The sequence below is a fragment of the Protomyctophum bolini genome (assembly GCF_963924005.1).
Source record: "Protomyctophum bolini genome assembly, contig: SCAFFOLD_79, whole genome shotgun sequence".
Classification (NCBI taxonomy): domain Eukaryota; kingdom Metazoa; phylum Chordata; class Actinopteri; order Myctophiformes; family Myctophidae; genus Protomyctophum; species Protomyctophum bolini.
The window spans coordinates 237501-255090 of NW_027665964.1; the positions used below are offsets into that span (position 1 = coordinate 237501).

General features: G+C 42.0%; 2 protein-coding genes across 3 annotated transcripts in view; both read left to right on the plus strand.

Annotated features, from left to right (window-relative positions):
- The window catches only part of LOC308312114 (segment polarity protein dishevelled homolog DVL-3-like), a 36503-nt gene extending 35703 nt beyond the window's left edge, over nt 1–800 (plus strand). For both annotated transcript variants that reach the window (XM_080794509.1, XM_080794510.1), the window contains exon 15: nt 1–800. This exon is cut by the window's left edge and continues 1910 nt beyond it. The gene's annotated coding sequence lies outside the window, so the exon portion shown is untranslated.
- A 2843-nt stretch (nt 801–3643) lies between these two features.
- Nucleotides 3644–17590, plus strand: part of LOC308312115 (AP-2 complex subunit mu-A-like) — a 33781-nt gene continuing 19834 nt past the window's right edge. Inside the window, exons 1-6 of the mRNA XM_080794511.1 lie at nt 3644–3757; nt 6610–6729; nt 6841–6892; nt 9858–10071; nt 12769–12851; nt 14582–14717. Coding sequence (XP_080650637.1) covers nt 6656–6729; nt 6841–6892; nt 9858–10071; nt 12769–12851; nt 14582–14717 — 559 coding nt within the window. The 5' untranslated portion in view covers nt 3644–3757; nt 6610–6655. The remainder of the gene's footprint in view (nt 3758–6609; nt 6730–6840; nt 6893–9857; nt 10072–12768; nt 12852–14581; nt 14718–17590) is intronic.

The following is a 17590-nucleotide window of genomic DNA, read 5'->3' on the forward strand; positions in this document are numbered from 1 at the left end:
CCAGCATGCTACAGAAAACTACAGCAAACTACAGAAAACTACCAGCTTAATAAACAAAGTACAGAAAACTACCAGCTTAATACAGCAAAGTACAGAAAACTACCAGCTTAATAAACAAAGTACAGAAAACTACCAGCTTAATACAGCAAACCACAGAAAACTACCAGCATGCTACAGAAAACTACAGCAAACTACAGAAAACTACCAGCTTAATACAGTAAACTACCAGCTTAATACAGAAAACTACCAGCTTAATACAGAAAACTACCAGCCTACTATAGTAAACTACCAGCCTACTATATATAAACTTTTACTATACTATTGTATACATAGTATTATACTATTACTACATGGATACATTACATGGACCATATCGGTTCATTATGGGGTTACGGTACCATTCAATGATTTGAAATCGATACAGTAACTGCTTAGAATACATTGACATTTTTTAAATTAATTAAATCCCTTTTTTTTCTTCAAAAAATTGCTAAATGTAGTATTGATACACTTGATTAATTGCATAGCAAAACGATTCGATAGCGATTATGTCCAAAACTATACGATACATAGTCAATGTTGCTGTTTTCATTTCGATATACATACGGTTTCTTTCTGTGCACAGAAACACTCTACACTTAAACTGTAAACTTATGGAACCAAAGCGCCTTCTCTCCGTTCCCCCTTCCTGCCGGGGAAGGAGTTTACGTGAGGACAAGACAGAGCAAGGAAAGGACACAGGAAGTGGGAGGAAGGAAGTGGGGGGGCGGGGTGGGATGACTCGACGCTTTTTGGCGAGGTTGTTTTATTTTATTTTTTTGTCTTTTTCGGGTGGAAAGCTAATTTGTCATCATTCTCCTCTGACATCATGTAACAACAACAAAGTGAACAGAAAGTAGTTCCTGTTAGCTGATATGTTTCTGTAAACACAGTACGTATGTAGTGAAAAACCTGGGTTCGGGTTAGGGTTAGCCTGGGCACCATTTCATTTCGGTATATGATCCGGGCGGGAGCGGATGATATCGTTACGTCATGTTGTAGTATATTGTTTTGTAGTCCACAGACAGGAACATCAGGTCGGCGGCAACTTCCTTTTCCCTCTCAATAAAAGCTACAGGCTACGAGAGATTTTATTGAGAGGGAAAAGGAAGTTGCCGCGTGTTGTTCCTGTCTGTCGACTTACAAAACAATACTACAACATGACGTAACAATATGTGACTAAATTTGACTGAGGGACTGCCATTGGATTTTTTTTTAATTTTCGTTTTTTCATGTCATATGAAAGCAGGGAATCAGAGTCTACAAAGATTGAAATTGAAAACTTTATTTCAGACACAATGGGTCCATATACAAACAACATGTAAAAACACAACAGTATAAATACAAAAACAACAACACAGAGTCAGAGCCTGTGCTATAAACTCATTAAGCTCCCGCCCGGATCATACAGACTTTTGAAACAGAGACCAGGCTTTCCTCCGAGGTGGTGGAAAGCCTGGTGAGGCCAGGTTACCCTAACCCTAACCCGTTATATATATATATATATATATATAACACAGTATGTAGTGAAAAACAGAGAGAATGTCCCTTCTGTAAGAATGCCTTCGTTATATATATATGTAGCTGGTTGCTTATACATTGCGTGTGTGTGTGTGTGTGTGTGTGTGTGTGTGTGTGTGTGTGTGTGTGTGTGTGTGTGTGTGTGTGTGTGTGTGTGTGTGTGTGTGTGTGTGTGTGTGTGTGTGTGTGTGTGCGTGCGTGCGTGCGTGCGTGCGTGCGTGCGTGCGTGCGTGTGTGTGTGTGCGCGCGTGTGTGTGTGCGCGTGTGTGTGTGCGCATGGAATGATGTAGCTGCATGGATGCAAATAGTTTTCATAATTTCAAACTAAACTTCTTGAAGAGTGATTTTTTTAAGGACATTTTAAAGATCCAGAGCAGTTTGTCATAATGTATAAAAATGAACAAAAAGATTTCTTACCGTGACTTTAACACTACTCTTTTACTGAGAAGAAAAGAATAGGTCTTTTTATTTATAAATATAGTTTTATGACATTACCTTTCTGCGCTGTGTCATTTGTGTTTCTGGTTCCAATTGTTTACTCTCTAATAATCTGTCAATTGCAATTTTGGGTGCGTTCATTATTAATATTATAATTAGTAAATTATGTATACAGTCATTTTCAGACTGAAGGGCTGTTATTAAGGAAGGCTAGCCCCTCCTATGAGTAGCTTTATGTGTTTGGCTGAATTTTAGACGTCCCTCACAGCGTGGGACAGTCCCTCATTTACAAGACATTTCAGGTGTCCTACAAACTGTCTGTCCCACATTGTGACAGACAGACATCAGTGTTCACATTGAGACCCTGTCTGTCCCACATTGTGACTGACAGACATCAGTGTTCACATTGAGACCCTGTCTGTCCCACATTGTGACTGACAGACATCAGTGTTCACATCGAGACCCTGTCTGTCCCACATTGTGACTGACAGACATCAGTGTTCACATCGAGACCCTGTCTGTCCCACATTGTGACTGACAGACATCAGTGTTCACATTGAGACCCTGTCTGTCCCACATTGTGACTGACAGACATCAGTATTCACATTGAGACCTTGTCTGTCCCACATTGTGACTGACAGGCATCAGTGTTCACATTGAGACCCTGTCTGTCCCACATTGTGACTGACAGGCATCAGTGTTCACATTGAGACCCTGTCTGTCCCACATTGTGACAGACATCAGTGTTCACATTGAGACCCTGTCTGTCCCACATTGTGACTGACAGGCGTCAGTGTTCACATTGACACCCTGTCTGTCCCACATTGTGACTGACAGACATCAGTGTTCACATTGAGACCCTGTCTGTCCCACATTGTGACTGACAGACATCAGTGTTCACATTGAGACCCTGTCTGTCCCACATTGTGACTGACAGGCATCAGTGTTCACATTGAGACCCTGTCTGTCCCACATTGTGACTGACAGACATCAGTGTTCACATTGAGACCCTGTCTGTCCCACATTGTGACTGACGGACATCAGTGCTCTAATAGTTTGGTTTTCAGTTGTAAATGTCTCTTTTCCTGCAAGATCTATTTTTAAACCTGTTAATATAACTGATATATTACTATACCTTAGTATATATGTATATATTACTGATATATTAAATGAACACTTTGGATCTGGTCACCCTATTGGCTGAGCACCCCCATAGCGATGATTTGATTGGCTGAGCAAAATATAATGAAGATAATTCAGAAAATTGAAGAGGAAATTTTGATTGGCCAGAATGAGATATATGATGTTAAGAGCGCCGCTCACTTCACACAGGTGTGAAAAAATATAAATAATAAATATAATTAGTAGTAAATGTATAATTTAATATTCAGCCAGCAGGGGGCGTGGCTTCCAACAGCCGCGCCTTTTTCCCTTTGGAGCGGAGCGTCGTGACGTCACCGTGTCAGCTGACTCTTGACTGCATCCCATAGCCTGGGAGGACGTTGGACTGTCAGTGCGGAAACACGCACACACGCAGGCGCGCGCGCACACACACGCAGACGCACACACGGTGACACGGATTCCTGCCCACGCAGCGTTGCCCCTGACAACCCGTCTCGTCCAATCAGCGCTCGGCTCGCCGTCCCTCCGGGCTATGGGGTGCATCTGATAGAGAATCGGATCAAGCAGAGAGTCTGTAGAGCAACAAACATCTCCCTTTAGCGCAGCGGAGCAGGAATCGAACCTTTCATCATTCACAGTAAGACATTAATGTTCTGTATTGATTCATAACATGTTTTCCAACTCTATTAAAACACGTATTCACACACAGGCCTGTAATCCCTTTAGATGGGAGGCTAACTAACACCACTTATACACTAGAGCAGCTAAACCTCTCCCTTTAGAGCAGCGGAGCAGGAATCTAACCTTCCATCATTCACAGTAAGACACTAATGTTCTTTATTCATTATAAACATGATTTATAACTCTATTAAAACCTTATTATTATTATCACACTCAGGCCTTTCCTTTAGCCAGGACGCTAACGCCAGGACACTAGAGCAACACATCATCTCCCTTTAGGGCAGCGAGCAGGGAATCGAACCGTTAATCATTCACAGTGAGAACAATGGAGCCTTTAAACATTGTTTTAAAACATGTTTTATAGCTCTAATTAAAGCCTCTACTTCTCACAGACAGGCCTTAGTTTCCTTTTAGCCTGCAGGCTAACGCTAGCTACGCTAAGCTACCTTATATCGGTTTTAATGTGAAGGTCATTTAATGTGTTTTAATTCAATCACATTTTAATTATACTTCATTGAAACAATATTAAGACATGACGGATTCAGATTGATTAATCATTCATCACCGTGTTGTTGGGGGGGGGGGAGGAGGAGGGGGGGCAGCTAACGGTTCTCTTGACCGTTAACTGTGGATCTACAAGCTCTGCGTCCATTACAGTCACAGTTCGGTGTGTTGATGGAGATCTGATGAACACACAACACGTTGATTTGGGTGGGTGGCATTGACCGCGGGTTCGGTGTGTGTGTGTGTGTGTGTGTGTGTGGCTGATGAGAGCTTGTAGATCATTTGTTTGCTCTGCAGTAGATGTATAGATCTATGCCTTGTTTGTGCCTGCCTGGTCACGACACCTGTGTGTGTGTGTGTGTGTGTGTGTGTGTGTGTGTGTGTGTCAGACATGCAGACATAATAATGCCAGCCATGTATTCTGTGAATCTGCTCCATTCCATAGTATTCTGCTTTATGAATGAATGACAGATTCATTATTATTATTATTATCGTCAGACATAAGACATAAGTTTGTATTATTATTATTATTATTATTACCATCAGAATGAATGGGTTTGACTGATGGTCAGTGTTTAATAGGTTATCCGTAATTTGCAACAGTAGATTTTTTTGAGTGGCGGTAGCCTGTGTGTGTGTGTGTGTGTGTGTGTGTTTGTGTGTGGGAATTGCACCACTCGGTTCACACAGGTGTGATTTTCTTCGAAGTGTTGGAGTTTGGAAGCGCTCGTTTTTATTAACACATCCTGCTGCTGCTTCCTGCATGTGAGCTTGTAGATCTGCTGTTTTCGGTCATTAGTTATTTTAAGATGAAAGAGAGAGTATTTGAAGTGATTAAAACTAGCAGTAGAATACAAGTTTAGAATCCAGAAACATCATTACATGTTGTGTCTGCCTGTCTGGTTGGTTGTGTGGCCCAGGGGTTGTTTACAATTTAGGCATTTAGCAGACGCTCTTGATCCAGAGCGACTTACATTTAAGCAAAAAAGCTTTAAAAAAAAGCATAAAAGCATGTCATACATCACATATATAAAAAGTAGTTATCATGAGCCAAACGTTTATTGATACTCGGGTATCGATAAATGCCGAACCTGGTTTGTAATGGACCCGATTTTCCAGGCGGTGCCTCACGTAGCTGAAGGCCAACCAGAGACTCACTGGGCGGGGCCTCACATAGCTCAAGGCCAACCAGAGACTCGCTGGGCGGGCCTCACGTAGCGCGTGGCCAACCAGACGCGGCACTCGTCTTTCATTGACACACAAAGCAAACGCTCCCATAGTTTCAGTTCTGGATTGTCCAGTATGTTGATGATCACATCCTGGGGGTATTTCTAAGGTGATTATCACATCCTGGGGGTATTTCTAAGGTGATTATCACATCCTGGGGGTATTTCTAAGGTGATTATCACATCCTGGGGGTATTTCTAAGGTGATTATCACATCCTGGGGGTATTTCTAAGGTGATTATCACATACTGGGGGTATTTCTAAGGGTCGGTGGCCAATTACATATCATTTTTGGGGTCCTTGACATGAAATAGTTGGAGAACCACTGATATAGAAACATGAGGTTTAACCCTGTGAGAACCACTGATATAGAAACATGAGGTTTAACCCTGTGAGAACCACTGATATAGAAACATGAGGTCAAACCCTGTGAGAACCACTGATATAGAAACATGAGGTTTTAACCCTGTGAGAACCACTGATATAGAAACATGAGGTTTTAACCCTGTGAGAACCACTGATATAGAAACATAGGGTTTAACCCTGTGAGAACCACTGATATAGAAACATGAGGTTTAACCCTGTGAGAACCACTGATATAGAAACATAGGGTTTAACCCTGTGAGAACCACTGATATAGAAACATAGGTTTTAACCCTGTGAGAACCACTGATATAGAAACATAGGGTTTAACCCTGTGAGAACCACTGATATAGAAACATAGGTATTTCACTGTCAGGATTTAGAAGACGTGTTCATCTGGATCTGTGTGTGCGCCAGTCTTTTCACTGTCTGAGGAGAACCGTCTTTAGTTCGCCACAAGATATCTCTCGGTCACACACACACACACACACACACACACACACACACACGATATCTCTTTCACGTGCACGCGCACACAGACACACACTCACTCACAGTGTGCACACACTCACACAAGATATCTCTCTCACTCACAGTGTGCGCACACACCCACACACACACACACACGCCATACGGTACTAGATCTGTGCGATCAGATCGAATCGGATTTGGGAGTTTCATCATCAGTGTTAACCAATCACCTCTCTCCTCTCAGGTAGTGCTATTTCCGGCATGGCCAATCAGTCGTGAGGAGCTTGAAGATGATTGGTGGACTGTTCATCTACAACCACAAGGGGGAGGTGCTTATCTCCCGTGTCTACCGCGATGACATCGGGTGAGTTTAACTCTTTCACCGCCAAGTATTCAATTATTTAAAAATCTACCCCTTTAGTGTTCATAAAGAAAGTGTGTGTGTGTGTGTGTGTGTGTGTGGCGCCCCCTCCAGGCGTAATGCGGTCGACGCCTTCCGAGTCAACGTGATCCATGCCAGACAGCAGGTTGGTTCTATTACACATAATATATCTGTCTGTCTGTGTCTCTCTCTCTATGTCTGTGTGCGTCTATCTCGCTCTGTCTCGCTCTCTCTCTCTCTATCTCACTCTCGCTCTCTCTCATTATTGACATTATATAACATACGACGAATTAGACCGTTCCTCACCCAGGAATCAGCCCAGCTCCTAATCCAGACAACAGTCTTGTCAAAACTTGACTATTGTAACTCCCTCCTTACTGGCCTACCAGCATGTGCACTTAAGCCTCTCCAGCTGATCCAAAATGCCGCAGCTCGCTTGGTCTTCAACCAGCCAAAATTCTCACATGTCTCCCCCCTGCTCCGCTCCCTCCACTGGCTCCCGGTCGCTGCCCGCACAGAATACAAAACTCTGATGCTGGCATTCAAAGCAACCAAAGGTATGGCTCCCCCATATCTTGCAAGTATGATTGAACCCTACAAACCCTCCCGCGCACTCAGATCAGCTAACGCAGGGAAGCTGGAAGTACCCTCACTAAAAACGCCGGGACAACGCTCCACACGTCCCAAACTCTTCTCCCTTCTGGCTCCAAAACTGTGGAATGCACTTCCCATGGCAGTCAGAACTGCAGCATCACTCCCAATCTTCCGCCGTAGTCTGAAAACCCACCTTTTCAGACTCCATCATGGCCCATAGCACTTACTCTACCCTAGATAGCACTTCTGTAGACTTAGATAGCATTTGAAACAGACTTATAGCATGTTATGTAGACAGCACTAGAATTGCATTGTATATAGTCATAGCACGCCATAGTACATATGTATAGCATAGTAGTATATATGTAAAGTTTATACGTATACATTTCATTATATAGATATTCCACTGTTACTTTCTTAGCTTACGCATGTTTCATGATGAATGTTTTTATGTGATGTATTCCCATGCTTTTGTTCTTGCTTAATGTAAGTCGCTCTGGATTAAGAGCGTCTGCTAAATGCCTAAATTGTAAATTGTAATTGTAATTGACATCATTAATAATGTTAATAAATCATATTTATATATTTACAGGTCCGTTCTCTAGTCACCAACACCATTATTACAATTTACAATTTACATGTAGTACAAAAAATAGACAATAACATATCAAAGAACAAAAATACAATGCAAGGAAGGGAAGAAGCCAGAAGGCTTATTTTGAATCCTTTCCTATAGGAAGAGGTCATTGGTTTAAAATATTGAAAGTTCATAAAGAACAGTACATAAGTCTACAAGTTGGCAAAGGGGGGGCAGCTGTGCAGTAATGAAATAAAAACACAGACTGCACAAAAAACAGAAATAAACAATAGAACAACAAACACTCAAAAGAAAATATAACGCATCAAGGTAAAACATGTAATCTACAGAGAGGTAAGATATTTCTTTAGATGTTTTTTGAATATTGGCAAGGATACTGAGGATTTAAGTGAAGCATCTAAGGAGTTCCATAGATGAGGGCCTCTAAATTTGATGAAAGATTGATGTTTGGAAGTGCGACAATATGGTAATTCAAAATGATCTCTTTGCCTCGTGGGGTAGGAGTGAATGTCAGAAGTAACACGGAAGAAATTGTGAAAAGAAGACATCCATGATAAACATCATTAATAATGTTAATAAATCATATTTATATGTATTTACAGGTCCGTTCTCCAGTCACCAACATCGTGCGCACCTCGTTCTTCAATGATAAACATCATTAATAATGTTAATAAATCATATTTATGTGTATTTACAGGTCCGTTCTCCAGTCACCAACATCGCGCGCACCTCGTTCTTCAATGATAAACATCATTAATAATGTTAATAAATCATATTTATATGTATTTACAGGTCCGTTCTCCAGTCACCAACATCGCGCGCACCTCGTTCTTCAATGATAAACATCATTAATAATGTTAAAGGAGAATTCCATTCTAAAAGGCTTTCTTACCTTTCTCTGTAGTTGTTACGTCCCCATCAAAGAGGTCCAGGTGTTATTTTGTGCAAAAGCTCCTTATTGGCTATTTCCCCTACCATAAGCCCTCAATGAATTGCATTGAATTGAATGGGATGTATGGGGTGTTGTGCTAATTTGCTTATTTCCATCGAAATAAGTAGTAAAGTGTGCAGCTTGGGTTATTATTTACATTATGAAGAGAGGATATATACAAAAAATATATAATTTTGAGCGATGGGAATAAGTGAATTAGCACAACACCCCATACATCCCATTCAATTCAATGCAATTCATTTAGGGCTTATGGTAGGGGAAATAGCCAATAAGGAGCTTTTGCACAAAATAACACCTGGACCTCTTTGATGGGGACGTAACAACTACAGAGAAAGGTAAGAAAGCCTTTTAGTATGGAATTCTCCTTTAATAAATCATATTTATGTGTATTTACAGGTCCGTTCTCCAGTCACCAACATCGCGCGCACCTCGTTCTTCAATGATAAACATCATTAATAATGTTAATAAATCATATTTATGTGTATTTACAGGTCCGTTCTCCAGTCACCAACATCGCGCGCACCTCGTTCTTCAATGATAAACATCATTAATAATGTCAATAAATCATATTTATGTGTATTTACAGGTCCGTTCTCCAGTCACCAACATCGCGCGCACCTCGTTCTTCAATGATAAACATCATTAATAATGTTAATAAATCATATTTATGTGTATTTACAGGTCCGTTCTCCAGTCACCAACATCGCGCGCACCTCGTTCTTCAATGATAAACATCATTAATAATGTCAATAAATCATATTTATGTGTATTTACAGGTCCGTTCTCCAGTCACCAACATCGCGCGCACCTCGTTCTTCAATGATAAACATCATTAATAATGTTAATAAATCATATTTATGTGTATTTACAGGTCCGTTCTCCAGTCACCAACATCGCGCGCACCTCGTTCTTCAATGATAAACATCATTAATAATGTCAATAAATCATATTTATGTGCATTTACAGGTCCGTTCTCCAGTCACCAACATCGCGCGCACCTCGTTCTTCCACGTGAAGCGCTCCAACATCTGGCTGGCTGCCGTCACCAAGCAGAACGTCAACGCCGCCATGGTGTTCGAGTTCCTCTACAAGATGTGTGACGTCATGGCGGCGTACTTCGGGAAGATCAGCGAGGAGAACATCAAGAACAACTTCGTGCTCATCTACGAGCTTCTGGACGGTAAGCTGTGTGAATGAATGAATGAATTTCTTATTTCCGTGTCTTGTCGTTAACCCATTCTGACCTGAGATCAGATTCATACGAGGTTTCCACTGGAACACACACTGGTCTGATTAACCCATTCTGACCTGAGATCAGATTCTAAAAATGTCAGTCGTTCGTCGAATTTTTCAAAAATAGCAGACCTACAAGCTCGTATCGCGCCACTCGGTGGCGCGATACGAGCTTGTAGATCTGCTATTTTTCAATAGCTAAAGCATAACATGATGCTAACACCAAAATGGGTGCCCGGTCAGAATGGGTTAAGACCCATCCCTTACGGCAGGGGTTTTCAACAGGTGGTCCATGGACCACTGGTGGTCCGTGAAGGTATTTTTCATGTGGTCCCTGACCATGCATTTAGTGCACCCGGTTGTCTGGTTGAGTGATTATTATTAGTAGTCAATGGATGAGAAACATATACATGTAGGCTATACACATGGGATTGCATAGCAAGTGTTGACTTACAAAAGCACTAATCTTAGCCCCATTTCCCCCCCCAACACAACAGTGGTCCCCAGGTTGATTCTGAGTCAGGGTGGTGGTCCCTGGTTCACAATCGGTTGAAAACCCCGGCCTTACGGGATTATAAGACACCAACAACATAAATAAACAATATCGCGTTCACTTCCCACACAGAAGTTACACCAAGTATTTGATCAAAGCAAAAACAGAAATAAGCATTATCATAAAATAAAATGAAATACATCATATATAAGTTTTCTTTGTCCGTGTGTCCCAAGCTTTCTCTATATATTCTGATAATGCAAATATCTTGTTCGAAAATGCATCTCAGTCGTTCTGCATCACTTAACCACATCAGATCTATATTTTTTAGGGATGCACCGAAAATTCTGCCACCGAAAATGGCTAAAATTGTATTTTCGGCCTATTCGGTTTCGGCTCAAATAAGCCGAAAAATATCACTGAATAGTAGTAGTGGTCCTAAAGTTGTGAATCGAACTAAACTGCGAGGAAAACACAGATGTACAAGCCCAACGCGCTGTGCATTGCGACGGGTAGATAGCTTGTAGATCTGCTACTTTCAGCGCAGGAAGGGCGCATGCTTATGACGCTCTTTAACTATGCATCATTCAGCAGCCCCCTGCCAGCGACAGTCGCAAGTTTCTCGCAACACAAGTTACACAACACACGAGCAGCAGTCACGGAACGCACAGGCAGATCCCACACAACTGTGCTTTCATCCACGATTCCATAGCCTTCTAAATCTTATTTCCCATCCACGGGCACAAGAAACGTGATATTAGCAGCTTCCACCCGATCTGTGGTGGTGTTCTGTTGACGAGGAAAGCTAGTAGCTAGCATGGGAGCTAACGTTAGTTTTAACACTATGTACTTTACATCCGTTCCCCAACCCTCGTCCCCTCACACTCGCTGCTGCGTTTACACAGGCAGACACAAAGACGAATGGGAATATCATTTGGAGCTTTAACAATGAATGATAGACTATCGTTGTCCACAGCAGGCAGACCTGTCAAAACGATGCACTTCCCAAAACTCAGAGACATGCCACCACCTATAAATTCAAACCCACCTCTGGAATATTGCTATCTCATTCCACTTTAATTTATTTTATTCCATAGTCTTAGTTTTTCTCTAATAAAGTTGTTTTTATTTGTTTTCTCATGTTCTCTTTGAAAAGTGTCTTTAAGTACTCAGAGAAGCTTAATATAAATAATATTATTATCACTATTATTATTATTACTACTTGTTTTTATTGCCTATGCTTATGCAGAAAAAAAAGCTCACTGCTCAGGTCAAATAGGCCTATTGATATGCGATTAAAATGTGATTAATTGAGATTAATTAATCACAAAGCCTCCAATTATTTAGATGTTTTTTAATGGACCCATAAGTGTTTATTATTTAAGTTAGGTTTTGCCATAATCATGTCTTTTGCCATAATCAGGTAGCTTTACAACAAAGATGTATTCGGCTATTCGGTTTTCGGCCAACTGTTTCCTATATTCGGTATTCGGTTTCGGCCAAGAATTTCCCTTTCGGTTCATCCCTAATAATCTGTTAAATAACTTTTGACGTAGCTCATGATACAACAGGCAATAGAAAATAAAATGGAACTCATTCTCAATATCATTTACGGTATATCACAATAGGTGCAGATACGTTCTTCTTCTGTAACTCTGGGCAAGATCCCAGAACCAAGTTGGGCACATAGGGGTCTTTGTCTTTTGGATAATGGGGCATAGCGTAACAGCTTTTTATCGTGTGTGATTAAGTGTTCTCAGCTTTGGTTTGTACATTATGTCCTGTGACCATTTGTTATGAAATAAACTATAAACTGTGTCTTTAACCGTGGAGATGTTTACAACCCTATTATTTAGAAAACTGTCATGTAACCCAGTTCGTACAAGAGTGTCCTCTATTGCACTCGCCCATGCACCTTTTACTGATACATCCCAGTTGAAAATCTTCCTAGCAACTCTGTTCTCTGGCATTCTGATTAGTCGGTTCCATAAGGCCATCATGTGTGTACCGGGTACTGGATAAGCTTAGCTTATTGATACCGGGTACTATGTAACTACTATTTAAATTAAGGATGTATGATCGTGTGTGTGTGTGTGTGTGTGTGTGTGTGTGTGTGTGTGTGTGTGTGTGTGCGCGCGCGCGCGTGTGCAGAGATCCTAGATTTTGGATATCCTCAGAATTCAGAAACCGGAGCTCTGAAGACCTTCATCACCCAGCAGGGAATCAAAGGACAGGTCAGCAACCACATGACCTTTAATGTTTAACTACAGGGCAACCACATGACCTTTGATGTTTAACTACAGGTCAGCCACATGACCTTTACTGTTTAACTACAGGTAGACCATATGACCTTTAACTGCAGGTCAACCATGTGACCACAGACCAATCAGAAGCCACGGGTCGATGTCATGTCCTGCCTACCTTGGACTTGGAGATCAGAGCTTTTCGCAGATTTGACATCTTAATGTCAAATCTGCATCTTAATATTAAATATATATAACCTAATAACTTAACCTTTAATTAAACGTCGCTATCGGCTAAAATGTTTTTTTTTTTAAACATCGGTGTCGGTCAAGAATTTACATCCCTGATTAATTTAAATCTTATTTTATGAAATATTTAACACTTTCCCTCCTTTCCTCCTATGACACGCCCCCTGGCCATGTGGACACGCCCCCTGGCCCTGTGGACACGCCCCCTGACCATGTGGACGCGCCCCCATGCAGCATCAGGTAACAACAAAGACACACCAGGTGTCTGTCTGTCTCTCTGTCTGTCTCTCTGTCTCTCTGTCTCTCTCTCTGTCTGTCTGTCTGTCTGTCTCTCTGTCTCTCTAACCTCTCTCTCTGTATCTCTATGGCTCTCTCTGACATAGGGCCGATTCATACTCCTATTTTACCGCTGTGCGGCGCTGTAGTGCCGAAATGATTTCGCCTCGTCAGAAATTTTCAGTAGCACCGAAGAGTCGACTTTAGGACGGTACCCCCCCCCCCCCCCCCAGTTATTCAACACAGAGCACACTAGCCAACAACAGAATAAAAAGGAATTTTGAGAACCGAACAGACGATCTTCTAAAAGATTATAAAATTATATCGGCCTACAGAAAAAATAAAAACCTTAAAGATTATCTAGTACACAGCAAGCTAAAAGAAATCAACACACCAGCACGCCAGGGACCAGAATACTTCAAACCCAAACAATTAGTAAAAAATAGAACCACAAAACGCGTCTTGGAGATTAAACAACAAATAACAGCCAGAACCAGCAACTGCATTTATTTAATCACATGTGAAAAATGTGGTTTACAATATGTCGGAGAGACAGGTAAAACAATAGGTACTAGGCTGGGACGACACAGATACAATATTAACAATGCCAAAAAGACAACCACAAGATTGGTGCAACATTTCATGGCGCACGGCATTGGAGCTCTAAAATGCGCTGGACTTCAACACAATCCTAACTGGACAGTAGGACAAAGACGTTTTAATGAAAAACAGTGGATTAAGAACCTCAACACGGATTTTCCTCGAGGCTTAAACATGCCTAAAATTAGATCTTGAACACTAAAAAACTTAAACTCAGGATTAAACTGGAGAAATCTAAAAGTGATTGGATCAGACTTCCTTCGGATACATGGCGAATGCATTTATTCCTTGCATTGTGCCTACACATGTTGCGACCTGCGGTCGCAACATGTGTAGGCACAGTGCACTGAAATCTTTTAATTCCCCCCCCCCCCGAACCTCAAATGACGTCAAATTGTAGGCTCTACAGCGCCGAACCGACTTTTATTCGGCTCTAAAATAATCGGCCCTAAAGAGGAACAGTCCCAGATCACGTGACCGGTCAGATCGGATGTCTCTCTCTCTCTCTCTCTCTCTCTCTCTATAGTGTCTCTATGTCTCTCTCTCTCTCTCTCTTTCTCTCTAGTTAACATAGTGTCTCTATGTCTCTCTCCCAGACTAAAGAGGAACAGTCCCAGATCACCAGTCAGGTGACCGGTCAGATCGGATGGCGCAGAGAGGGAATCAAGTACCGTCGCAACGAGCTGTTCCTGGACGTTCTGGAGAGTGTCAACCTGCTGATGAGTCCCCAAGGTATGACCTCTGACCTTTAGATTGGTCCCCAAGGTATGTTCTGGTTGTGAGAGACATTGTTCTGGTTGTTCTTCGCTGTGCGGGCCAGTGTGCGTGCCAGTGTGCGTGCCAGTGTGTGTGCCAGTGTGCGTGCCAGTGTGCGGGCCAGTGTGCGTTCCAGTGTGCGGGCCAGTGTGCGTTCCAGTGTGTGTGCCAGTGTGCGGGCCAGTCTGCGTTCCAGTGTGTGTGCCAGTGTGCGGGCCAGTGTGCGTTCCAGTGTGCGGGCCGATGCGAGTAAATAAATAAAACTAGAGGAATGGAAGCACTGCAGGGATCTGTTAGTGGCTCTTAGATGGGTTGGTGATGCAGGTACAACCATATACAGTAACCATATACAGTAACCATATACAGTGATGTAAATATGTTTTCAATCTAATGAGTCCCGGGATGGTCTTGTAGATGAGTCCCAGGGACATTTCATGAGTCCCACTTCAGCGACGTTAAGAGTCACATTTTGTCATTTTTACAAGTTTACAGTGCAAAGTATTCAGAACAGTAAATATAATGGCACCAAAATAATGTAAAATAAGTTAATTACTTTGTGGTGCAATCGGTGAGCTAAAGTACGGTGCATTTATAATGCACTGCAGCACGGCTCAATTAAAGTGACTCGTTGTCCAAAATAAATGGTTTGTTGACAGTGCATTTGGGACTCCATTGTTGGAACAAGAAAAAGTCTCTGTTGCACTTGTTCTAGGTGTTATACTTCATTGTGTACAGCTTCCTATCCTTGGCCTTTTTCCAGTGGCCATGTGCCTCTTCACAAGGAAACTCTGGCCGTGTGGGACCCAATGTCAGCCTGTTCCTGTGAGGGGTGAGGATGAGGTTTTGTTTAGAAAGCCCTCGTTCACAGCCGGCTGTGTGCACAGCCAGGGTAGTGGCCAGTTGAGCTAGGATGGTGAGGTTGGGGAAATCGTTCTTGTGGTACTTAGTCACCAATGATGACCAAAGCCTCCAGATGCTCTCTTTGGCGTAGTGCTGTGCTTTCTTCAGCTCAGCCCACTCCTCTGGTGTTTTTGCAGCATTAATGAGGGGCTTAGATGTTGTCTGGTGTGTGGGTTAGCCCGAAGCAGTATCCCTGTGGCAGCCTCTTTCTTCCCGTCATGACGGCCGCTCCATCTGATCCCATGCTCATCACCTTTGTTAATGGGATGTCCAGCCTTTGCAATGCCCACACCTGTTGCATCCTTGCTGCATTCTTTATTGGCAACAAAATGAGTGCTTGGTTCAAATGTGCCGGCATCATAAACAACAGGCCTTTTGTGGTTTGTGATAGTCTGTAGACTAATCTGTGAGCATCTGTGTCACAAATGGAGATTCCTTCCATTTCTGTTTCAGGGCAGCATCCAAAGTGGCGGTCATACTGGACAGGATTTCTGTGGCCACAAATCTTGAACTGTATGAAATGGCTTTTTGCTTTAGATGTTGAATTTCCGGGACATCAACCTCTGTCATAAAGCCAGCTAAGGACCCAGACTTGGAAAGGGGGGCGTCCTCCTGGACAGTACCAGTGCTGCTTTGTCCTGCTGGCTGTTCATCTAAGTCTCTTTGCAGAGGAGGCAGTGTGAGGCAGGACTGATGTTCATTAGTAGTAGCATGAACCTCAAATGACGTCACATTGTAGGCTCTACAGTGCCGAACCGACTTTTATTGGTCTCTAAAATAGGAGTATGAATCGGCCCTTAGGCTGTGCACAGGCTGTGGCAGGGAGCAGAGCATCACAGGTAGGAGCAGAAGACACTGTATAATAGAAGAATAATTCATATTAAAGCTAGCCAAAATAAGCTAGAATAAATAAAATACATATTTCATATTATTTTGGCTATATGATATAATCTATAATTTGTAACTGTCCCAGTTTTAACTTTAGTGTTGATACATCTTTACATAGTTTACATTACACAATAAAAACAAATGTGCCAACATTTATAATAACCTTGAGATGAAGTAGCACAGGTTATGGAGTTAGGCTGTGCACAGAATCACAGGTAGATGTAGGAGCAGAAGATACTGTATGAAGAAATTATTATAAATAAAGCTAGCAAAATAAACTAGAAAACAAATGCTCTACATATTTCATAGTTTGGATATAATGTGAAATCTATAATAACTGTGGCAGTTATTTTAATGATTTATACAACTTTACATTGTTTTCATTAAGTCACATACTGTACCTGGAGATGAAGCAGTCAATTCAATTCAATTCAAAGGGCTTTATTGGCATGAGAAAACATACGTTTACATTGCCAAAGCAGAAAGAACAATACAACAATACAGCAGTCATGGAGGAGGTAGGCTGTGCAGCAGGTATGGGGACGGGGTTATCAACGTCCTCAACGTTGATGTCATTAGCAGTTGACTTGGGTTTAGATCAGAGGTGGGCAACTGGCGGCCCGGGGGCCACATGCGGCCCCCACCTTCACTTAATGTGGCCCTCAGGTCAGAATACTGATATATGGTTCCAGCTGTTTACAATTCCACAACATGCAAACATGACCCGCTTTAATTACTTCAGTCTAAATTAGTAGCTCAATGCTTCAACACAAGTATCATTTAAAGGCATTTGAAATTACATACAAATGTACATTTTCAAGATTCCAATTCAAAAATAGCAAAAGATAATTCGAGATTGCAATTTGAATATAGCAAAAATAGCCGATCTAGTAAGTAACTAATAGCTACGACAGTAATATATTGGCCCTAGGGAGTGAGTGTGGAAATATAGTGGCCCTCTCCATCGTCAAAGTTGCCCACCCCTGGTTTAGATGTAGGTTTGGAAAATGGCGTTGCTGATATTTTCTTGCTGCCCTGCAGTTGGCTTTGGAAATTTCTTC